This window comes from Talpa europaea (genome assembly GCF_964194135.1).
Source record: "Talpa europaea genome assembly, chromosome: 7".
NCBI classification, from domain to species: Eukaryota; Metazoa; Chordata; class Mammalia; order Eulipotyphla; family Talpidae; genus Talpa; species Talpa europaea.
In genome coordinates, this window is record NC_140074.1 from 134,328,962 (window position 1) to 134,353,041 (window position 24,080).

The window sequence follows — 24,080 nt, forward strand, 5'->3', positions numbered from 1 at the left end:
CGTCTTACTCATCCTGTTTTAGACATTTTTGCTGATCTCTCTTGTCATTATGTCTTTCTCTGCCATCCTCGGTGGTGACAAGCCATGTTTTTGTGAAAAACATTTTATTATGGAAATTTTAAGCATATACACAAGTGGACAGAAGACCGTGATGAACAATTATCAACTTAGGTCCCATCTTAATTTCAGTTAGGGTCTTACTCCCCTGTTTCTCCATCTGGATGATTTTTGTTTGTTTTAAAAGATTTATTTATGCATACAAGAGCTGGGGTGCAGGCCGGAGGTGTGGGGGGTGAGAGGATTCACCAGAGACAGAGTGGGGAGCAGAACAGGCAGATCGACCGAAGTACACTGCTGAGGGGAGCAGCAGGCGAGTCAGGAGAGGTCTGCCGCGCCATGTGGGTAGCTCCCTGGCTGGGGATGAACTCGTCGCGCCGCAGAGGCCGCAGAGAGCTTCATAGTGGGGTGCTTGACCCCCGGCGCCACCAGGGAGGCCCCATCTGGATGATTTTGAAACTCATCTCAGACATCACCTCGCCTCACCCCAGCTTTCCCACGCAGTCCTCAAATGTTTTCCACGATTCCGCCCTTCCACCTAAAACCTCAGCTGTTTCTGAATATCATCATTTGTTCAAGCAGTGTCGACACTTGCCTTTTTCCTGTGTTTATTAGTTAAAATCAAGATGGAAACGAAGTTCCTACATAGCAGTGATTGATGTGTCACGTCTGTGAAAAGATTCAACTGAAATAAAATATTTAGAGAAAAAAAGCACGCAGACCCCGAGTCCACGGCTCCGCGCACTGGCAAATCTTTTAAACTCTGTGGATGGAGTTTTTTCCCGCCTTTTTCCCTCAGGAATTTCCCTGACCCAGAATGTTCCCTGTGTAGCCCCGGGCCCGCCTCACGCGCCCTTGGCCCGGGGTGCTTCGTGCCCCCAGGCGGGAGAGGCCGAGTCCGGGCAGAGGTGGCGCCCCGGCAGCGCCTCGTCCCGGGCGTCTCTCGGGCATCGAGGGCGGATCCTGAGGGAATCTCCTCAGCGGGGAGGCGGCAGCCGCGCGGCCCGGGGGGCAGCGACGGTCTGGGCTGAGGAACTGGGGTGCGGGCGGTGAGGGGCCCTCGAGGGCGGCGGGGAGACTCGTGCGGGAACCCCCCAGCGTCGCCCACGCCAGACTCGCCAGGGCGCGGCCGGGCCGCGGGGGGCTGCGGGGGGCCGCGGGGGGCTGCGGGGGGCCCTCTGGTCGTTCACCCTCGGGGGGCCCCCAGCTGGCCCCCTGTGGGTCACGTGTTTCGAGGCTGGAGCCGGCTCGCTGCTCTCCGTGCGGCACTGGGGGCCCCTCCGTCCCCCGAGCAGCCCCCCCCGCAGTGGGGGTCACCCGCGGGGTGCGCCCAGCCCCGGGGCCTCGGCGGCGGCGCCCCAGGCCCGGGCAGGCAGCACAAGGCGGGAAGCGCGAGGAAGTGGGGCGCCGGCCCGCGGGGCAGGGCCCCGGGGCTCGAGGGCGGGTCCGCGCCGCCGCCAGCCCGGGCCGACCCCGACCTCCCGGAGACGCCCGGCCCCGCGCAGCGCCCGCCGGGGGACCCCGCGCCCCGCCCCCACGCGGGGCCCGCCCGGCGTCCTCCAGACCCGCCCCCCGCGGCCGCCGGCCCGAGCTGCGCCTGCGTGGCGGGCCCCGCCCGGCGGCCCCTCCCCCTCCCTAGCAACCGTCGCCGCGCCCGCCCCCGCCCCGCGGCCGCTCCGCGCACGCGCGCCCCTTCCGGCCGCTCGGCCCCGCCCCCGCCGTCACCCGTAACAACCGCGCGAGCCTCGCGGGCCCCGCCCGCCCCGCCCCCGCCCCGCCCCCGCCCCGGAACCGGCGCCCGAGCCGCGGCCGCCGCCAGTGGAACGGCGCGGCCCGCGGAGCCGCCGGCATGAGCGCCCCGCGCCGCCCCGCGCCCGCGCCCGGCCCCTCCGACTAAGGTAGGCGCCCCGCGCCCCGCCCCGCCCCCAGCCCCGCGCCCCAGCCCCCCCCACCCCCCGGCCCCGCGCCCCAGCCCCCCCGACCCGCCGCCCCCGGCGCCCCCCCGCGCCCCCCCGCGCCCGCCGGGCCGGCCGCGTGTGGCCCCGATTGTCGTGCAACAGAGGCCGCCGGCCCGGCCCGCGCGACCCGCCCGCGCCCGAGGGGGTCGGCGTTCAGAGTCCCCCGCAGCGCCCCCGAGGGGAGACGGGGGTCCCCGCGCGCCGGGAGGGGCCGCCCGGCCGGGCCGCCTTCGGCGAGGGGAGCGGCCCCGCGGGGGGGACCGGGGCGCCCCCGATGTCGCCGCCCGGCCCGGCCCGGCAGCAGCGAGCTGCGGGGCCCCCCGCGCCCCCACACCCCGGCCGGGCCGCCCCCCCCCCCCGCGGCTGTGGAGACGCGCCTGCCGAAGCCAAACGTGCCGCCCCGTCTCCCCCCCCAGCTGGACGCTCCACCCGGGGCTCCGGCCCGCGCGCCCTCCGGGCAGGGACAGACAGACTCCTGGATGGTTCTCCGGCCGGACAGGACAGCGGGCGCTGCGGGCTGCGTGTCTCCCCCGCACCTTCAAATAGGGCAGTCGAGTCACCCAGAGGACCCCGAATAAAAGTGAGTTTTCGGGAAGACCCACCAGGCCGGGCCGGCTGGTGACTCTGCCTGTGCAGACCCCCGAGGGGACCCTGGCAGGGGCCACAGCCCTGCAGACCCCCCGGGCGTCCCCGCAGGCCTCGGGGTCCCCCCAGGCCTCGGAAGCGGGCATCGCCTGCTGCTCAGGCCAGCGTGAGGCCCGTTCCCCCGCCTGGGCCCTGCCGTCCTTTTCCCGCTGCTGTTTGTGTCCCCAGACTCAGTGTCTCGCAGGACCACCACCTTCGTTTGGCTTTTGGTAGAAGTTGTTGAAGACAAAATGATTCAGAACTAACCTTATGGGTCATCGCAGCGTTTTGGTGCTGATGCCGGCTCGGAGCCCCGGGCCCAGCACGGCCATGGGGCAGGCAGGGAGTGAGCCCAGCCTCCAGCCGCTGCCGCTCTGCCTGCCCCTTGGGCTCCCCTGTGCCTGCCCCGTTGCTGCCCCGTCAGTGTGCATGGGATTGGGGCCCTTGCAGGTGCCTTTTCCCCTTGGGGGAGCGGGAGGTGCGCACCAGGCCTGCTCTGCTCCGCGGTTACCACGCGTGTCTGTCGGCAGGTGTGAGAGGATCGCCGGCCTCGCGCAGCCATGGTGCAGAAGTACCAGTCCCCCGTGCGGGTGTACAAGCACCCCTTCGAGCTGATCATGGCCGTGAGTACTGACTGCGCTTTATCCCGCGGCCGCTTGTTTTTTTAAGGGTTCGAATTTGGTGATCTGTGCGCAGACGCTGCTTTGCTGCTTGTCCCCGCCGCGCCGCGCTCGCTCTCTCCGTGCCGACGAGCCGTAGCGCGAGTTTGTAAAATGTCTTTAAAATTCTAAGACTCTGAAAGTAAAAATCTGCATGTTTGTTTTCTAAAAATGCTCCTCGGGGTAATATTTGAGTTAATTTTCCCTGCGAGAACACAGAAGTGGGAGTCTGACTAATAGTTCTTCTCTGGATTTTGCTCTTTGTTAAGCAGAAAAGGGATGTGGAGAGCAGGCCCTTCCCTCCGCTGCTCGTCTGGCGGGTGAATTCCCGTCACACAGAACCGGCAGTGAGGACGGGGTGTAATTTACTCTCATGGCTCTGCTTCAGAGTCCCCCACGTCCAATTCGTGAGTCATGTTAAAAATTCACAAGAGGCTAATGACTAGAGGCTTACATCTCTTGGTTATTTACCCACGAGTTTGACTGAGAATGAGCACTGCACTAGATGCAAAGCAAACAAAGGCACCTTTGCCGCTCACGGGATCACCCCGGGGCGCGCCTTCCCCTTCCTGCCCGCCAAGGTGCGTGCAGGAAATGACCGCGTCCCGAGCAGCCACCTGAGGAAAACGTCCAGCTGAAGCAAGGTCGGGACCAGAGCTTAGCCCGAGAAGTCCCACTGCCACTGCCCGCCCTTCCTCTCTGTCCCCAAGCCTCTGCCCTGACTTCTGAAAATAGCCAGAATCACACCTCCTCCCCCGCCCCCGCCGGGTCCCTGTTTCTGTTCTGTACGTAAATAGACTCAGGTGTTTCGCCTCTGCTGCTCAGCGGCACGTGTGCGCGAGATGAATCCAGATCAATAACAGACTCACGTCCTCTCAAGGAAACATTTACGTTTAGGGAGCTTTTTTTAAAAAATTGAGGTGCAGTTTACGACAACAGCCACACACGTTCCATGTGCATTTGTTCCGTTTTGATGAGTGTCCCAACTTCTGTCAAGAGGCTGAGCCTTTCCCTCCATTGCTCGTATCCCCTTTCTGTCAGGTGTGAGGGTTTTTTTGGTTTTTTTTTTTGGGAGGGGGGGTGAGTCTTAGCATTTTCTATTAATGGCTTATCAGACAGACTTGTTTCCTGTTTGTGTGTTCTCAGTGCTGGTTTGGCTTTGGCCGCCTGGCGGAGACCACGCTGCTAGCGTGACAGGGGACATTGTCGTGGGGGCTGTCAGCTGCGCAGGGCCCGGGGAACACAGCTGGGACGGGCTGGGCCCCGGGAGTGGCCGAGAGCTGGCTCCTGGCGGCTCCTGCCTCAGCAGCTGGCATCCCTGGAACTCACCCTGGGGACTCTGCCCGCTCCATATGCCGGGCCTGTCCCCGCCGCCACTGACCGCTCTGCTCACTTCTCGTTTTCCTTCCCCTGAGGCTTCAGCTCATGTGCTTTTTCCGCAGGTCAGACCCGCTCTGGCCCCAGTTCAGTTCTGTGGTGTCTTGTGGCTGAGTGTTGTGAAGTGACCAATTCTTGGCATGTTTCCTGGTGCAGGTTCTGGAGAGAGACCTGGCTGGACCAGCGTGCCGCTCGCTGGCCGGCCTGTGGGTCCGTGGCGCCGAGGCTGCTGCCCACGCCTGTTCAGTGGGCTGCTGGTGGGGTGGGGAGAGGCAGTGGGGGGTGGGAGATGGTGCGGAAAGGCTGCCATTGTAAGCAGGGAAAGGCCCCACTGGGGGCGGGGGCGGGGCGGCCAGGTCTGGGGGCCTGGTGCCTTCTTTCCAAGGCAGTAAAGAAAAGTTGAAAGCTCAGATGCCCTCTGTTCCGAGCAGAGGCTGGTCTCTGCAAACGCTGGATTCGATAAAAGAGATACTTGATTGTTTAATGTTCCCCTTCCTCATTTTCCTGATTTTATTATCTTCAAAATGGCAGCTCGCCCCGCCGTTGAATGCGTGGATCTGCACAAGTACTTGAAATTCCGATTCTGAGCCACCGCCTCCCCCAGTCTTTTAAAATGGACTCGTTTTTAACTTGCTTTTGTCTTGAGGCTGGCAGTTGTCACTTTCTTTGGAGTTGCTAGGAAGTATTTTTTAATCTGGAAAGATGTTACCTTTTCCCTCCCAGAATTATATAGAAAATAGGGTGTTTTTGCGTCTCAGCAGTTCTCGTGGGGTGCAGGTTGCCGCTCTTCTCACAGTGATTGTATGACGTAAAATCTTCAGTGTTGACTCTGCTTTTTATTTTCTCGCTGAGGAAAAACAGGGTCAGGATAGAGCTACTCTGAGAATACTCTTGTCAGTGCACTCAGAGTGAGGGAGGAGGCGCACAGTGACAGCGAGCGCGGCTGCAGCTGACGTGTTTCCGAGAGCCTCGGCGGCCGGCCGGGGCCAGCGGTGACTGTGTGGGTGCGGCAGCTTGGCCTGTGGAGCCGACCCCGGGCCCGGCCCTGACCTGTGGGTCCCATGAGCAGAACGGGACACATCGCCGCTGAGCCGACGTGGTGCCTGGTTTCGGCCGCGAGTCTCGTAACTCGGCACTGGCAGGAACTGGCCGAGGCAGGAGGCGCCGGGGGCAGATCGTGGGGTGAATGTCCGAAGGGTCTTCGCGCTTGGGCTCAGTGAGATTCCCCATTGGGCTGGGGCAGGGGGCTGGCGGCATGGATGTCCTGTGGACTCTCTAAAAAGAGTAAGCGCCTGGAAGCTTCGCAGAAGGCATTTGTGGCATTTTAGGGTGTTCTGTTCTTAGCTGTTGGTCCCAAACCAGAATTTTACACCTTCTGTGAGTTGAGAAATGGCTCAGCTCAGCCCCCCTTTGAGGGTGTGGAAGGAAGTTAAAGCTGAACAGGCAGCAGCCGGGGCCGAGTGTGCCCCACGATGCGGTCCAGGCCTTCGGTGAAGGCTCTTCTTGGTGGGGATGTCTTTAACGGTTCCCGTCTCCCCCGAGACACTTCCTGGGGCCACTCCCCCTGACGCTTGAGGACAGTCTCCACGGGGGAGGGCCTGCCCGTGGGTGGCGTCTGAGAGGCCCCTTGCTCTGGGCCCAGACACGTGACCCCGCGAGAGGGGCCTGAGCAGGGGGTGCTTAGGCTAGTGCTTCATTTTGAAATCCTTGAGGTGGGACCCAAATTCTAAGACGTAACGTTTTTCAGGCACAGCTTTCCCCTTGCTGATGTTCGTGACCCTTGGCTGAGTGACGCAGAGGGCCAGCAGCGGGGCCCCAGCGGTGCAGGTGGGGGCCGGCTGGGGAGGCGTGTGGCTGCTGTGAGCGCCCCTGGCCCCAGGCGGCGTGGGCATGCAGGCCTCTGCCCTGTGCCAAGGGCCGCTGTTTGGGCGAGTTGGAACACGTGAGGGCAGAGGTGTCTGGGCCCCCGAAACCTGAGCCTGATCTGCCCCCCCCCCCCCCCCACCGTGCTCTCTGTGCCGGGATGTTGCCGTTCTCTTCACCCGCCCGCTCCCGCCACTCTCCCTCTGCTCACAGCCCTTCCGATGCTCCGGGACCCCTGCCGCCGAGGCACCCCCACGGCTCCAGCCTGGGGCCCAGCTCTGGAGGGAGAGGCTGGTCCGTGGAGTCCCTGCCCGTGGCTCTGTCCCGCTGGGGGTCCTGGGCTCCTGCCCACGCTGAGGGGCGTGTCCAGCGCTGAAGGGGCCCCAGCACTTGAATGATGGCTGCGAAATGTTCTTCTCTTCGTGACCCTTCATGTCCTACCCCCGCCATTTGGCCAATGGCCGCCGTCTTAAAGCGCGCAGACTCCCCACCGCCCCTCCTGCGCCCCAGCCTGAGCGTTTCCCCTTCCCTCTGCCGGCTCTGAGTCTCCCCACTCGCCCGCGTCCTTGAAGCCTCTGAGGAGCCCCCCATTTCCTCTGTCGTCAGTGTTAGGTGCGTGTTTTCACTTGTAATTAAATTCTTTCATTCTCCAATCTTCTGGGTCGCTCTCCTGTTTTGTGGGGTCCTCGGGGCGCCGACTCTGTGGCTTCTCTTGCTCCCTCGGGGCAGCAGATAGTGGACGCTCAGGAGTCCTGGGGTCCTGGGGTCCTGGGCTCCGGGGCTGGGGCTTGGGAAGGGCGTTGGCAGAAGCACGGCTGTTTTCGGGCAGGGGTTTACGTTGTCTTCGGCTGCCCAGCCGCTGGCCTCTTGTTCCCCTGGCCTTGTTCCCTTTTTGTTAACAGGACCGCAGTGGCGCCGAGCTGCGCCCACAGTCCGGGCGGCCGGGGCAGAGGCCCTTGGCGTGGACGCCCCAGCCCAGCGGCACGGCTTGCTCGCTCGCCTTCCCGTTTCCACTGCTTCTCCTCTTCGGAGCCTCGGGCCCACCAAGGCTGGGGTGAAAGGGAGAGGGAGAGCCCTGTGAGACGGGGCCCCTCGGGCCAGTCCCGCTCTGTGACTAGTGACGAGGCCGGTGGTGTGGACGTGGAGCGCCCAGCACGCCCAGCGCTCGCCCCCGCCCGAGCCAGGTGACAGGTGTCACGCGTGTGCAAGCACAGGGCTCTGCCGGGAGCGTGTTTGTCTCCCATCAAAGGGGCATTTGTAGCTGTATTTTACTCCCGTTCATCCGTTCACAGGGTGCGTCTTGTGTCTTGTGTCGTGGCCTGTGTCACTTTCTGCAGTCGGAGGGGGCCTCACAGTGCGTGAAGTAGAGGCTGGTCATTCCGGCTGAGGGTGGGGTGCGCAGAGGTCGAGCGGCAGAGTGCTTCTCGAGGGCCCCCTGGACACGGGCACGGACCGTGCCGCTGCCGCCCGTCTGGGGCGGGGAGCCAGGCTCTGCCGCTGTTGTCCTTGCTGGCGCGTCTGAGTCGCCGTCCCCTGTCCTCTGACCTTGTTTCCTCCTCGGACCACGTCCTGTCCGTGGTGGGCGTCCTGCATCATTTGAGTTACGAAAAACTTTCATCTTCCTTGAAGAGCAGCCTCGCTGTCACGTCCCAGATGTCATCCCAGTCCTTTCTGACAATGGTTTTCAAGTCTGTGAGCGCTGGTGTGATGCTGGAACCAGTGTTTTCCTAAGCCAAGGTACAGCTCCAGGAGCCTCGTAAGGGGTAGAAGCAGTTTTTACTCGAAGGCGCGCGCACTCTGCACTTGAGGTCGCCGATTCTAAACCCAGTTTATTTAGCACTTTCGTGGTCCACTTTCTGGATGATAGGAGAGGGGCTGAGTCAGTTTTTAGGGGGGGGACTGTGCTCCTCTCACTGGCCACAGTCTGTCCTGTCCCGCTGCAGGACCTGGGCGTCGTGAGTGGCGTTCTCGTCGTTAGAAAGTGCACACCGTGGCTGCTCCTGTGGCGCGCCCGGCTGCCCGCCGCTCCCCTCTCCTCACCGGCCCCACGTGCTTTGCACTCTGAACCACCCCCGTGTGCGCGGGCGAAGCACTTGTGCTTCAGTAGGAAATTTTTCAAGGAGAGACAGCAGGATCCGTTTCAGCTCCTTGCCTCTTTGATTTCCCTGTTTTTGTTTCAAAAAATGCCCAAACCGTGTAGAATGGAAAATTTCAAGCTTACACAGGTAGAGAGGACGGTCCATGCAGTTAGGTGCCCAGCTTGCCCGGCCCCCCGAGCCAAGAGCATCAGCATTTTGCTAGTACCCTTTCGTCTCCCCGCTTTCTCCCCCGGTGTGTTTAAAGAGGATTTCAGACATTCGTTCATTCGTTGGTAAACACGTGCGTGTGCATCTCCAGCCAGTGAGGACCTCTTTTTCTTCTCAAACCATAACCACGGGTCATACCACACCTGCTGCTGTGGACAGGGCCCCGGCTCGGGCCCGCTGGGGTCTCGGCAGTGCTCCCCGGGCTGTGTGCGCCGCGGCTGGCAGCCCCCGCCGGTTCTTGCTTCTTATTCTTTATTCTCTCATTTTCTCCCTTCCCCTTGTTTCCTTTCGTTGCATTGATTTGTTAGAGAAACCAGGTCATTTGTCTCGTTCAGCTCCCTCAGCTCTCTGCTGACCTGGCCGCTCCCGCGGAGACCGGCGCTGGGAAGGAGCTGCCCTCGCTGATCAGGATGGCCGCGGCCAGCAGCTCTGCTCAGACGTGCTGCCGGGCCGGAGCTGTGCTCACGGCCGACTGCTGCCCACTTCCTTCCGGTGTCTCCCCTGCGTGACTGTCCTTTGGCATAGTTGACTTACAAATTAGATGCAAACTATTTTCTTTCCAATTTAAACTGGCCTTTTCTGTTGAGAAGGCCTTTTTAGCCCATCCCCTGGAGCTGGCATTTTGTGCAGAGAGCACTTGAAAGGAGCCCCTTCCTGGCAGGTCTGAGCAGCAGGTGCCAGGCGGCGGGGTCTGCAGTGTCCAGTCTGTCCCTGGCACATGCCTTTCACTGCAGCCCAGAGGAGGGGTGTGAGATGGGGGGGCGGTGGCCCGAGAAATTCACTAAATCCACAGGGAATTTCACCAGAGAGGATTTAGGTTAACTGGCCCTATAATTGATCCTTCTTTCTTGATTTTTAACTTGCGCAGGAATGAGACAAGCAGTTTTATGTACTTTCAGCAGAATAATCTTACATGTTGTAATAGCCTCTAGTGCATGGAATTCCCTCAGAAGGTACACTTTGGTGTTCATGCGCTGGCCTTTGACGTTGTCTAGACGTGTCTTTCTTGAGTGTAACCACCGTGTGCCTCTGCATGTGCTGCCGTCTGTGTGGCCGCATCGCCTGCCTCTGAGCCGGTGGGCCCGGGCACGGAAGGGAATCTTGCAACTCTGATGAGGTGGCTTCGAGCTTCCTCTTCCCTCAGGTCTCTGCCCACTGTGGCCCCGCCTTGGGTTCTTTCCCCATCTCCTCTCCTCCTTGGTGCAGATGGGCCCTTCATTTCATAATAACTTGTTTTGCTCTTTTGGGGCCACTCTCCCTGCCTCCCTCGCCGTGTATTTTTTCTTTGCTGAGTAATGGGTGTTCGCTTTGGTAGTTTATGCTGTTTTATGTTATCCAGTTCTCTCACCTGAGATTTTCTTGGGCAGTCTCATTTAAGCCTGTGACTTCAGCTGTCGCCGTTGTCTACCAGAGATCTCAAGGCTTTCTCTCTGGCCTGGACTGGACTCCCGAGCCTGCAGGCCCCTCGCCAGCTGCCTGCTGGGACCGCTGCCCTGACTGTCCCAAGGCAGACTCAGTGCATTTGAAATGGAATTCAACCCCCTCCCCCTCCCTGCTCAAAGAACACACCCCAACAGGAAAACAAACACAGTGCTGCCCCCCACCCCCAGCACAACACAAGGCAGTGTTTCTCAGATACTCTGTCTTTTGCCTCTCTGAGCTGCTGCCTCTGACCCGAGGCCCTGCTGTGTGTCCTAACCCCCGGGTCTTCCCGGCAGCCTTCCCTCGCCCACCTTGGTGGAGGCCAGACCCAGGCTGGCCTGGCGTCCAGTGCGATCTCCCTGCACCTGCCCTTTAAGTGGTGGCTCCATCTCATCACAGCTCATCGCTCTCGCTGGGGCCTGCTTGGCCTTGGGTGCCAAGCCCAACCCCATCTCACCCCTGCCCAGCCCGTCTTTCTCAGGGCTGCCAGCCTTGACCGTGCCACTTGCTGGTTTAAATCCCTAAGTGGCTGCCCCTCACCTTCGAGATGACGTTCTGACTTGCTCCAGCGCCATCTCCCCCTCCTTTCTCTGTAGCCTCCTCTGGGCTCTCCAGGCCCCGCAGACACCCCACGGTCTAGCTGGCCCAACAGCTCGCCTTTCTGCAGTGCCCAGAACCCACTCTTCCTCTCATGCCAACTCTAACTGGTCAGGTTCACCTGCTCCTTGTTGGAGCCCCTGCTCTGTGCTGTGACGGCCACTGGCCTCCACGGGTCTCAGCCTTGCTGGGTCGCTAGGCGTGTCAGCTTTCCACTCACGTGAGTGTCTTGGAGGTGGGAATGAAACCCAGCCCTCTGGCTTTTTATCCCGAGCCTGTAGGAAGGCCTCGGAGCAGATCTGCTGGAGGAGTAGGTGAGTGGGGGGGTGTTTGCCGTGCCCCTGCGTTACTCCTGCCCTGGGGTGGTGCGTTCAGGCAGGCGGTTGGGCCGGAGCACGCCCTCGTTGAGCTACCGCTGACCGTGAGGGGCGCTGTGGGGGATCTGACGCGGGTTTACGTTCCGCGAACAGCGCGTGCTCCTTGGTAGCTGACCGAAAGGCCGTCCTGGTCAGTGTCGCCTGTGGCGTGGGCTGCGCCTTCTCCCCGGCGGGGCTGTCCGCGCGTGTGTGAACGGCCTGTTTCTGTGGTTCTTTCATGGAATGTAAAACTCATTTTAAAAATCTTGATAGATGGTGTTTCATGTCTTGGGGGCGCCCTCTTACAAGGGTAGACCCGGGTTATTACACGATCTTCTTTTCCTCAGGGTGTAAGTTGCTCTTTAGCACCGGCGGGCCTCGTCACGAACCGCGTGGTTGTTCTCCCGGCCCTCGTTTAAGGCCTGTGTGGGCTTTCAAGACCGAGTCCAGGGCTGCAAGCTTAAGGCGCTTATTTGAAGGCGAGGGTTGACATGATCTCCGGCTGCACGGCAGGGCACGTGTTAGGATTTAGAGCATTCTCCCCGGCACTGTTGCCTTCACTCGGCTTCACAGAGCAGGGGGATGCAAACCTGACGCTCTCCATCCTGGGGCTCTCCTCAGTCAGCCTCTGGGGCGGGCCCTGCAGGTACAGGCCTTCCCCGTGACTCGGGTGCTGCTTGCGCTTGAGTCGTGCTACAGGGCTGCCTAATCAGAATTTCTTTCTTTTTTTTTTTTCTTGTTTTTTTTTTTAAAGATTTATTTATTTTTATACAAGAATTGGGGTAAAGGCCAGAGATGCAGGGGGTGAGAGGATTCACCAGAGACAGAGTGGGGAACAGAACAGGCAGACGGACCGAAGTACACTGCTGCGGGGAGCAGCGGGCGAGACAGGAGAGGTCTGCTGCGCCATGTGGGTTTCTCCCTGGCCGGCTGGGTATCGAACTCGTGCTGCAGTGGCTGTGGATTGCTTCATAGGTTGCGTCTTAACCCCTGTGCCACCAGGGAGGCCCCCTAATCGGAATTTCTAGCAAAGGGGACAGGAAAAAAGAAAGTTGGTTCAGTTAAAACTTTTTTTTTTAATTTAAAAGTTTTGAAAGGAATGGATTCTTTAACAGACTGTAAAAGAGACGCACTAAATTGTGCTTTCTTTGGAAGGGTTTAACCTGCACTGCAGGGAGACCGCCGTGGGCCGCTCCCAGCTGCTGTGCATGGCTTACTGGGTGCTACCAACCGCTCCCGCTGGCGGTCGGACTTGTCTCACTTATTTGTATGACTTCGTTCGCTACTTTAGGTGGATTTAGTCCTCTTTTGTTGTGGTAAAATATACATAACCGAAAATTTACCATTCTTGCTGTTCCTGAGTGATTCATGTGGTGGAGTCAGGTGACCCGCGCCGGGCAGCCTTCCCTCGCCCACCGCCTGCGGGCCTTGGCTCCTTCCCCCGCGGAAACCCTTGGGTCAGCCACCGGCTCTTGGGCCGCCTCCCCCAGCCCCTGGAAATCACACTCCCCCTTTCCCGCCGTGTGTCTCCACATGTGGCCAGACTGTCCTCTGGCGTCGGGCTTGTTCACTCAGTGTCCGTCTTCACGGCTCGTCCACGCAGCACGAGGCGGTTTCTTGCCTGTTGAAGGCTCCTTTGCAGGTTCCGCACACGCAGAACGTGATCCTGGTCCTCCGCCAGCGGCCTCTCGGTTGCGTCTGCCCTTTGGCTGTTTTCCTCACTGTACATTTTTAAAGTCCAGCTTTGGACTACAATGTCAACCAGAGGTCATCGGCTGTCTGCGCTCGGGTTTTGTCTCTTGTATTTGGTAGATTGCAGCTCCCAGGACGGCTTTCTTGAGGGCACCGCTCCTGCTCCGTCTGTTTACCAGCTGTCTTTAACCCGGGCCTCGCAGTTGCCATTGCGCTTGGTTTGTCGGCGCCTGCGGGCGGCTGTGGAATGGTGCGCGAGGGCGCGCTGACGCCCACGGGGGCCAGGCGGGAGCAGGCCACCCTGGCTGGCCAGGGCACACTCGCGCGGCAGGCTCCTGTGGAGCAGGGCTCGGTCGCTGCTTTCCTGGTGGATTAAACCAGCGCTGGCACTCAGCCCGCTGACGGCAGGGTTTATTCTGGTGCATGGAACTGGGTAATATTTCCATAGCTCATTGCATTCTTTTATGTGGGCAAACACATGGCATCTTTGAAAGCTGACAGCTGCACTTCCTTGGAACACCAAATGCTTTTCTAAAGTCCATGAGTTTATTTTTTACACTCTGGAGGGTAAAACAGTGCTCTGTCAAATCCAACTTGATTCCAGAGGAATATGCAGAACAACTATTTTGTTGTCACATATACCCAGTTTGTTCTTCATTAGACAAAAAATTGTATGGAGTAGGGATCGTTTTTCCCAATCACTGCATGTTTTGGATGCCTTTGGGTCTTGGATCAGTCACGTGACTGCTTTAAATATAAAATCAGGCACGTGACAAGTAAGAGAAGAGGAACCTTCCAGAGCCTGGCAGGCATTCTTTGCCTTGAAGTGAGCATTGCCTGTGAAACATGTGACCTCCGGGACTTGTCGACCATGGAGAAGACACTGAAGTGTAAAGACCCCCTTAGAGAGTATTTGCGTACCTCTGTTTTGTCTTTTTAACTGGTGTCCTTTTAACTCTCTAGCAGGGGTCAGTGAATGTGCTTTTATTTTGATGATTGAAAAATACACCTGGAATCTGTCATGTTTATAGCCAGGCGCTCTCAGACAGGACTTGGTTTTCTTTTATGTTGATTTTTTGGGTACCAAGTAATACTATTTTAATGGTTAAAAGCAAATACAAGAAGAACAGAGGTGGAATTAATATGTAAATGGTGTGTTTGAGCCAAATATAGGCTGTTACTTGGCAGGCAGGAGCTGTACAAATAAAGATCTAAATAGGGAAAAGCAGTGGGCGCGGCAAGTCATCGCAGCTCCGGCTCGGGCCTGTGTCCGGTCCATCCCGGGTGGAAGGGAAATTCGTCTTCCCCCAGTTGTCTTCCTCCCCAGCAGACGCATGCTGCTACTGGGGTCTTACACGCGTACGTGTTTCCACTCAGTTGGTTTGTACATATCTAAGTGACATCCCAGTGAAAACTGGTCAGCACTGAAGGTCCCAGGAAACTTCTTTTTCGCAAGGGGTTTTATGTCACTCAGACCCGAGGAGCAGCTCCTCTGAGGTAGAGATTTTGCTGTATTTTCATGAACCCAACTGGCAAAGAAGGGGGCCGTCCTGTGTCCTCCCTGTGTACCCCGAGTGGCGTGTCTGGAAGTGGCGGGGTGGGCAGGCACTTCGGCCTCCCTGGCCACAGCCTGCGGCAGTCAGCACAGCGCAGGTGTCCATTCTGCCTCGTCCCCGGGGCAGGTGGGAGACCGTCTGTCTTTGTCTGTGGTTCTCGTGAAGAGGTTTTAGAGTGCCTTGTAAGTGGTCCTCAAATACAGCTCAGCCGTGTTTTTAACTTGGAGAGCTCTTCAGTTTGACAGTGTTGGTTGTGGGCCCCCGGGGCGGCGGCGGGGTGGGGGGTGGGGGGTGGGTGGGGGAGGCCTGACTTGGGGCCTGGGAAGCCTTCCCCGAGTGTTCCACAGCAGGCCTGCCTTCAGGGCCTGCCTGTCGCGGGGCCTTGGGCTGTGCTAGGCCCCAAGCAGCCAGTGGCCCCCAAGCCTTCCCTATAACCTGCAGGCCTGGGTCCTGAGGGCAGGGGGACCCGACTCCTGTCCCCCTGGTAGCAGAACACTCGCCACAGGGAAGGCCTGAGGCTAATGGCGAGCATTTATGGGGTGCTTGTGTGCCTGTGTCTCGTTTGTTCCTCACACTTCTTTGTGGCATAGATTCTTCTCCTTCCACGCCCCAGCTTTACTGAGGTGTAGCTGCGTAGAACGTGTACTAGATGAAGGCGTGTAGCTTAATGTTGTGTGTATTGTGTGTATATATATATATATATATATAAAACCACTGAGGGGAGAGAAACTTCCTCCTGTGTTCTTGACTGAGTCACCCCTGTAATAAAGGACAGATTAGTAGGAGAAAAACATTTATTTGTACTTGTGGAGGAGCTCAGAGACGTGAGACCGCAGGGCGAGTCAGGCAAATGAAGGCTCACAGGCCACCCCAAGTTAAGGAGTCGGGGAGGGACGTGGGGCCTGGGCCGGGAGGAGCAAGCCTGTGTTAATAGTGTGCGCCCCTCGGAGAGGACTGGGAGCCACCGGCCCTGCTCCCCTCCCCCCTCTGGAGATGCTCTGCCTGGAGTTGGAGCTACAGTCTCCAGACCGTGACGGGGGCCGCTGACATTCTTGACTGTTGGGGCTTGATTGCCTTCAGCTCAGAACCCTCCGCATACCAGAGTGGCCGCTCAGGCAGGCTTGTTCTCCGCCCTCCACCCAGCAGGCGTCGCGCACGCCCTTCTGCGCGTCACATAGTTTTCCTTGCCATCACTTGGAAGATCTGCTCTTAGCAGCTGTCGAGGACAGGGGGCGTCATTACCACAGTCTCCAGGCTGTGCGGGCGCCCCCAGGGCTTGCTGTCCACAGCCGGCACCTTCGGGGTGGGCTCCTTTTTACTCCACTTTGGAGTGCGCACGCTTGCCTTTCCTGCTGAACTCAACCCTGCCCTGCCCACTGCAGGTGACCTGGCTCCTGCCAGTGGGCGGGCAGCTCGCAGGCCCTTGCCCTCCGAGCGCTGGTGGTGCCCGCTTACGATTTTTGCTTTAAAATTCCCCTGGTTCTCCTCCAGCCTGATTCTCGCTCTGCTCCCTGTCGGAGCCAGTTCTCTGCTGGGCAGTGAAACTTGCCCCTGGGCTCAGTCTCTCTCTTCCTTTAACCGAGGGCTGTGCCCGGCCGGCTGCTCCGACCCAGGCCCTCGGCTGCTGTCGCATGGCCCCGGCGTGTCTTAGTCCTCAGATGACAGTGAGAGGCCATCGCTGGGTAGCTGAGTGGGGTGCAGGCGGCGGGGGCAGAGTCATAAGAACGTACAATTTAAAATAGTTTGAGACCCTGCGTGCTGGTGCCGTGTCACATGGGGGGTGGGCAGCGGAGCAGGCCTGCCCGGGAGGGTTTTGTCCTTGGAGCAGGAGTGCAGACTCAGGTCAGTGTCTGCATGTGTCCAGGCCAGGCCAGGCACTGAGCAATTAGTTTCCTGCATGAGAATCCCTTCTCTTCCAAGAGTATTGTGTGTCTCTGTTCTCTGGGAAATGCTGACACCTTAGCGGTCAGGACTCCGGGCTACCTGTAACCCACACTTGCCAAGGTCGTCTGGTTAATTCTGTGCCCGCCCGTCCGTCCCGGCTTCAGTTGTGTCTGTCTTCAGGGCCACGTGTGGGCGTCCAGGGCTGGGTGGGCATCTTGCCTGCCTAGCAAGTTATGTAACTCGCCGGGTCCTTGCATTTCTTGTGTCTACTTCATATTATAAAGGAAATAGTTTTCTCTCAATGCCTGAATTGAAATAAGATCATTTTAATCTTCATCTTCTGTTGACTTTTTCTTTTTGAGACCAACTGATACTATTTACATCTAGTTTCTTTTTTTTTTTTTTTTCTTTTTAGCCGACTAATTACAAACTTAAAATAATTGGTTTCCAACAAAGCCACGTGAGATTTACATCCTGTGTCTTTAGAGCTATTGGGGGCATATAATCATTTTACTCTTCTGGACACATGCCTTTTTTGGGGTGCATCGTCAAAGTGTAGTGGAAAAGATAAACGTCAGATGAGAAATTTTAGTTTCCAGGGCAGCTTGCCTCAGAAACGCCCTTCCTTGACCCACAGCACACGGCACCTGGTGGGCGGCCAGTGCTCCTGAGCCGGCCCCACTTCCTCTTGGACGGGTTCTTGGTGTGACCTGGGACAGTGGCCACGCTCTGCGAGCTTTGTTCTGATTCTGTCAGGGCCAGCTCAACACGGCCCTGAGGAAACTAAGGCGACTTGAAGAAGATGAAGAAACTCAAGGAAGGGCCTCCCCTGGTGGTGCAGCGGTTGAGCGCTGGGCTGCGAGGCTGCCCGCAGCCTCTGCAGTGCTGGTTCATTCCCCAGCCGCCAGCGAGGATCCCACCAAAAAAAAAAAAAAAAAAGAAAAAGAAACTCAAGGAAAACTAAATCGGAGGCTTCCCAGCAAGGCTTGTGATGGTGCTGGGCCTCCCCGGCCCTGAGACAATGCCGCCAGGAGGGCCGGCCCTGGGGCCAGGCTGCGGCACCACTGCTTCGTTGGGGTAGATGTGTGTGGACGCATCTGGCCAGGTCCCTGTGTTCATCCCTGTGAAGGTGCTAATGGCACAGGGAGGCTCCGTGGGTGCTGACTCCTCTGCCCTGACCCCCCACCCAGGGGCCCGTCTCTGTCCCACCTCCTTGTGCCTTTGGCCAAGGTGTTTACTTCATTTTTTCCCCCATATTTGGTAGATTTTTTTTTTTTTGAGCATCTCGGGTTTACAGAAAGTTGAGCAGGTAATAGTTTCCTCATGTCCCTCCCACGCCCGCCTGTCTGGCACCTTGCCGGAGCTGTGGACTGGAGTCTGTGCCCACGAGGGCAGCCTCCTGGGGGTCCTGTCCTGCGGTTCTGTCCGGAGGCCTGACCTTTCCATGGAGTCTTGCCTTTCCCAGAACGTCCCCTGCTTGGAATCATGCAGTTGGAGCCTTTTCCTCAGGCTTCTCTCACTGAACAGCGTCCATCTAAGTCTCATCCTCATCTTTTTTTTTTTTTTTTAAAGATTTATTTATTTATTTATTTATGTATACAAGCACTGGGTACAATCAGAAGCGCGGGAGGGTGAGGGAATTCACCAGAGAGGAGAGCAGAACAGGCAGACTGACGAAGGACACCGCTGAGGGGAGCAGCGGGCGGCAGGAGAGGTCTGCGCGCCATGCGGGATCCTCCTCCGGTGGCCGGGGAGCAGCCGGGGATCGAACCGGCGCTGCAGAGGCTGCGGGCAGCTTCGCAACCCAGCGCTCAACCGCTGCGCCACCGGGGAGGCCCTCGTCCTCATCTTGACGGCTTGACAGCCACTGTCCAGGCCCCGTCTGCTCTTCTGTTTGTCTTTGGAGGACGTCCTGGCTGCTCCTGCGTCTTGGCAGTTGTGACGAAAGGTTCTGTGCACGTTCCTTTCAGGACTTGCGAATTTCCTACTCTGGAGCCATCATGAATCAAGTTTATCGGGAAATAATGCCCCCCTGAGGAGGCCTGCCGTGAGAACCGCCTGCATTTGTGTGTCTGCAGCGTTATTGAGGCGTAAACGACAAGGAGTCAGCCGTGCCTCAGGAAGGGGGGGGGGTGTGGGCTGGTGTGACTGGCGCCGGCTATGAACCGCCTTCCCCAAAGGTTCCTCATACCACTGTCATTTCCTCCTGCCTGCCCCCTGCACCTCCGCCCCAGGCAGCCACTCATTCACCTTGTGCTGCTGTAAGTTAGTTTGTGTTTCTTGGGGTTTTACGGAAACAGTCACGTGTGGTCTCTGTTTGTGCCCATTTGCCAGCATGGTGGCCGCACCCGCCGCTCTCATCACGTCGTCTTGCGTGAGGTTTTCTGTATTTATTGCAGCAGAAAACACGCATTAAAAGATGATGCTTTTTTGGCTCCAAGATTTTGGATTTCTTAGAACCAAGAGTCAACCTATAATTTATTTTAAAATCTGCATTAGCATTTGTAAACTAGAAAATGGACACTTCTCCGGCTACCAGCAAAAGGAAAAGAGAAATAGTCACTTATTCTTGGCAGGAAGTGGGGCATCTGGGATTAGACTCCGGGGAGGCAAGTCCTGTGCAGCGCTGGGGCCGGGCTGGCGGGAGGGGGCCTGTGGTAATAGTGGGAGGCGGGGGTGGGCGTGGGGGGGGTGAGGCCCCCTGACTCTCCCGCAGCCTCTAGAGTCAGAAGAGGCCTGTGTGGCTTGTCAGTCAGTTGGCCTTGAAAGAATTAACTGAGGTTTGTTTGCTCTTCAGCTGGCTGTCTGAATGGCGTGCGTTCACAGCAGCCTATTTTGTAACAAAAATTCCCTCCAAAACCTGAAATTTTTGAACAGAGGATATAGCTGTCTATGCTCCAGCTAGACAAAGGACTTTCAATTAAAAGCCTGGTGGGGGCCTCCCCGGTGGCGCAGCGGTTGAGCGCTGGGTTGCGAAGCTGCCCGCAGCCTCTGCAGTGCCGGTTCAATCCCCGGCTGCTCCCCGGCCACTGGAGGAGGGTCCCACATGGCGCGCAGACCTCTCCTGCCGCCCGCTGCTCCCCTCAGCAGTGTCCTTCGGTCCTTCTGCCTGCTCTGCTCCCCGCTCTGGCTCCGGTGAATTCTCTCACCCTCCCGCGCTTCTGACTGTACCCAGTGCTTGTATAAATAAATAAATAAATAAATAAATAAATCTTTAAAAAAATAAAAAAATAAAAAAAAATAAAAGCCTGGTGGATAAAACAGATTTGAAACACACGCTAGTGTGATTTGTTGGCAGGAAGTATGACTGTGTCTCGGGGCTTCAGGGAGAGAGGCCATCCCAAGACTTGCTGGTGAGCAGCGACCTCCCGGGGACCTCTGCGGACGGCGGCCAGGGCAGAGGGCAGCCTCAGCCGGGCAGTGTCTGTTTCGGGACGGAGTCACTCGCTCACGCCGGCCAGGAATAATGCCAGAGCAACGCCCTGAACTTGAAATGTGATTAGCGAGACTGAGGAGCTGAATTTTAATGTTACTTATTTGTAATTGAATTTAAATGTCCACTTGTGGCCAGTGCTGGAGCCTGTCCATTGAGTGAAATGTGGGTGTTCTTTTCATTACTCACATTCCCTCTCTCTCCTGCCTCCTCCCTGCTGCTGTTCCGGGTTCAGTGCATATTGTTAAGTGTGTGCGTGTGTAAATTAGGTGTGCAGCTGTTGGGACCCTGCTAAATAACGGAGAGCAGTTCGGGTAAATGCAGACATGTGAGGTGAGCATCCGCGCGCTCCTAACTCTTGCTCCTTAAGGGCCGACTGGCTGGTAATAACCTGATTCTTTCTGGAGAAAGGAGTGAAATGGAGCCTGTTACAGTTAAATGCGTAGGTCGAGAGTGGGCAGACTCTGGTGAGTGGGGACCCGCTTACTGCTCAGCCAAAGGTGGTTTTCACATGTGCGAATGGCTGGGGAAACCCAGAAGACGGTTTCCTGACATGGAAAGTACATGAAATTCCAGTTCCAGCGTCCGTGTGTTGGAACATGGCCGTGTCGTTTTCTCCATTATGTCTGACTGGTTTTGTCCTAAAAAGGCAAGAGTTGAGCATTTACAGCAGAATCCCCTAAACCTGGAAGTATTTACTGTCTGCCCCTTTACACAAGTTGGCTCACGCCTCTCTGAGATGCTTAAAGGTATTTGTGAAAAAATTGGAAACCTATTTGATTGAAATAAATTGTATCGGTAGGAAGTTTCTTGCAGAGCATCATCCTTGGATCGAAGCCCACGCGTGTAGATTTTGAGCAAGTCACCGATGAGCCGAGGGCTTTGAATGAATGAATAACATTGAATGCTCTCGGGGCCACGGTCTCCCGACCGTGTCCTGGGGGCCGCGGGGCTGGGCGGGGTTGCGGCTACTTGCAGTTTCTGGAGACACAGCTCTCGCTCAGGTGGCCGAGCCCCGCCTCTCGGCTGAGGTCGCCATGGACTCCCTCGATGCTGCTGCATCTTCGTGGAGCGGGTTTCCCGTGGCGGCTGTGCTGAAACAGGAGCCGCCCCCTAAGAATCAGCGGGTGAAAGGCAGGGGAAGGCCAGGAGGCTCACGTGGCTTCACCTAACTGGTCATTTAAGAATAAAGTAAAAAAAATAAAAATCACTCTTTTAGCTTAAGTTACTGTTTTTTTGAATTTTTTTTTTTTTAAGATTTATTTATGCATATAAGAACTGGGGTAGAGGCCAGAGGTGTGGGGGGTGAGAGACAGTGGGGAACAAAACAGGCAGATGCGCTGAAATCCACTGCTGAGGGGCGCATCCGGGAGACAGGAGGGGTCTGCTGCGCCGTGGGGGTCACTCCCTGGCTGGGGATTGAACTCAAGCCGCAGTGGCTGGCGACAGCTTGATAGCCTGAGACTTAACCCCTGTGCCACCAGGGGGGCCCTGGAATTGCAAACTTTTTGATAATGTGTGTGTGAGCAACTCACCATCTGCTCTGTCAGCTGTACCTGTGCCTCTGTGGTCGTGGTCGTGACCACACTGTAGTGTGATGGCCCCAGGAAAGGGAGCAGCTCTTTGGTGGGGTGCTGTGGTGCCCCCTCAGGCTCAGAGGCCCTCCTGACCTCGTAGCACCAGCGGTGAGAGCCCCCCTTTTCCAGACCGGACATCGCCGGGAAAAGTGTGTTGTGAGGACAGAGGAATTTGAGCTCTTCTCGGATGAAATTCATGATTTAAACTTCCAGCCTGTTTGATCTTAGAGGGCATTAGCTTGGGACATAGTATTTTTGCGTCATTCTTTTTCGCTTTACGTAATCCTGGGGCTTTCTTGTTGGGTCTTCCCGGTGGGCTTCCAGGCTATTCTTGTGACTTGCTCTGTGGGTCCCACTGGAGACCAGCCATGCGGGAGGGACGGTGGTTTCAGGATGGCACTCACCTGAAGCGGCTGTGCCTCCTGCCTAGGGTGTTTAGCTCGTTTAAAAAGAGCTAATCACATTGCCTTGCTAGTGGGTGTTTGCATGGACAAAGTGTACTGTAACTAGCAGAATTGTAAGTGTAAAAGGGCTCACGTTTTCACAGAGTTTAGTTTTCACGGTGCGTTATTAACTGTGACTGCTTTCGCAAGCAGCGTGTGGGGCTGGGCTTAAAGGCTGCGTCTTGGGCTGTTGCTTCCAACACTGTTCAGTGGGTTGTGTGGGCAGAGCAGCTGGGCGAGGGAGGCCGCACGCTCTGGACACTGGGCGTCACCCCCGTTTGCACGCCGGGACAGTCTGGGTCGGGACGCTTCCCAGGTGTCCTCCTGGGGGCCTTTTAATGCTGCTCCTGCTGCCGGCGCGCCCGTGCCCCGGTCCCCTGGCGGCCATCGCTCTGTTCTCAGGGGACGAGGCTGCCGGCGTGCGGGCCTTCCCTGTGGTCTGGAGCCTGGTCCACGGTGTGCGCGGCAGGTGGCTGCTGGGCACGCGGGGGCGTCTGGGAGGTCCCCCCCTTCTGGCCAATGCTGAGTGAGCAGCGGGGGGCGCCACGGCCAGGTTTGGCGGGAGCGGCACTTTGCCTCCCCTGGAGGGTCTCATGCGGCGGCTGCTGCCCAGTCCCCGCGTGGTCGCTGCGTTGCGGGTCGTCAAGAGCCGCCTCCTCTCCGAAGTGGCGACACCGGGACCCGCGCCCTCACCGGCATCTGGCCGGGCGCCGCCCCGCCCGGGGACCCCGCGCTCCTCTGCCGGCCTCCTCGAGAAAGTGCCTGTTGTGTCCTCTGACCATTTGCCTTATTTTTGACTTTGAATTTTTCCGGTAGAATCCTTTTTTTTTAATTCTGAAAACAGCACAGCTCACTCACAGTCTGAGCCATTTTCGGGTGTGAGCTGTGTGTTGTGAGGCTGTTGGAGCATGTGTGTGTGGGGGAACTCGCCCTCGGTCGGCCTGTGAGCTCTTCCTCTCGCCTGAGGCGTGTTTTCAGCCTCTTAACAGGGTCTCTAGTGGAGCAAAGTCTGGTTTGTTTTTCTGTTTATTTATTTTGCTCCTTACCTATGCCCAGCTCCCCAGTATTTCTCCCTGCTTTATCCCCTGTTGGTTTTATAGTTGACCCTTTGCAGTGAAGTCCAGGATGGAGTCTGAGTTAATTCTTTTTTTTTAAATGTTTTAATTTTATATATTTTTCACGACATTTTCATTTTTGCACAATGTATGCATTTTCATCTTGGTTATAGTCCCCATACAATTCCCACCCCTCTTATTTTGACCCTAACCCTCCCCCAATAGTGTGTCTCTGGTTTATAGTTGCTTGTTGATTTTGATTTTACTTTAGTATAATTCGTCTTTTTCGTGGTCTCTTATTTAGGTTTTCTAAATTCCTGCTATGAGGGAGACCATCCGGTATTTTTCTTTTTCTTTCTGGCTTATTTCACTGAGCATGATCCCTTCCAGCTCCATCCATGTTTGCAAATTGCATGAGTTTATCTTTTTTGATTGCTGAGTAATATTCCATCATGTATATGTACCACATCTTGATCCAGGCATCTATTTTGGGGCATTTGGGTTGTTTCCATAGCTTAGCTGTTGTAAATAGTGCTGCTATAAACATAGGGATGCAGGTGCCCTTTTGAATTAATGTTTCTTTTTTTTTTTTTTAAGATTTATTTATTTATGCATACAAGAGCTAGGGTATAGGCCCAAGGTGTGGGGGGTGAGAGGATTCACCAGAGACAGAGTGGGGAGCAGAACGGGTGGATCTACTGAAATATACAGCTGAGGGGAGCAGCGGGCGAGTCAGGAGAGGTCTGCTGTGCCATGTGGGTTGCTCCCTGGCCGGTCGGGGAATTGAACTTGTGCTGCAGAGGCTGCGAACAGCTTTATAGGTTGTGTCTTAACCCCTTGCGCCACCAGGGAGGCCCTTGAATTCATGTTTCTGTGTCCTTTGGGTAAAACACCTAGGAGTGGAATTGCTGGATCATGAGTTAATTCTTACATGTAGTGTGAGGTCTGGTCAAGGCCCCCAGCCTGGCCCGCACGTGCGGGGTCTCCAGGACACCTGTGGAGAGGCTCCCTCCCCTCGAGCTGCCTCTGCTTGTTTGTCACCTGCAGCTGGCACATTCGGACGCGGGACTCTGCTGGGGGCCTGTGTGCCTGACCCTCTCGGCCACTCAGGACTGACCTCTGCGGCTTCCTCTTGTGTCGGGCTTCTGTGCGCATCTGGGAGAACGGTGGCTTCTCCAGCTCGGGAGCAGGAATGAAAGAGGAAGGGGGTGTGGGGGCTCA

General features: G+C 57.3%; 1 protein-coding gene across 1 annotated transcript in view; it reads left to right on the forward strand.

Moving 5' to 3' along the window:
- Positions 1–3,199: 3,199 nt before the first annotated feature.
- SEC14L1 (SEC14 like lipid binding 1) overlaps positions 3,200–24,080 on the forward strand; it is a gene marked incomplete at both ends in the record, with an annotated part of 35,105 nt that continues 14,224 nt past the window's right edge. The window contains one exon of the mRNA XM_084236724.1: positions 3,200–3,262. Coding sequence (XP_084092850.1) covers positions 3,200–3,262 — 63 coding nt within the window. The remainder of the gene's footprint in view (positions 3,263–24,080) is intronic.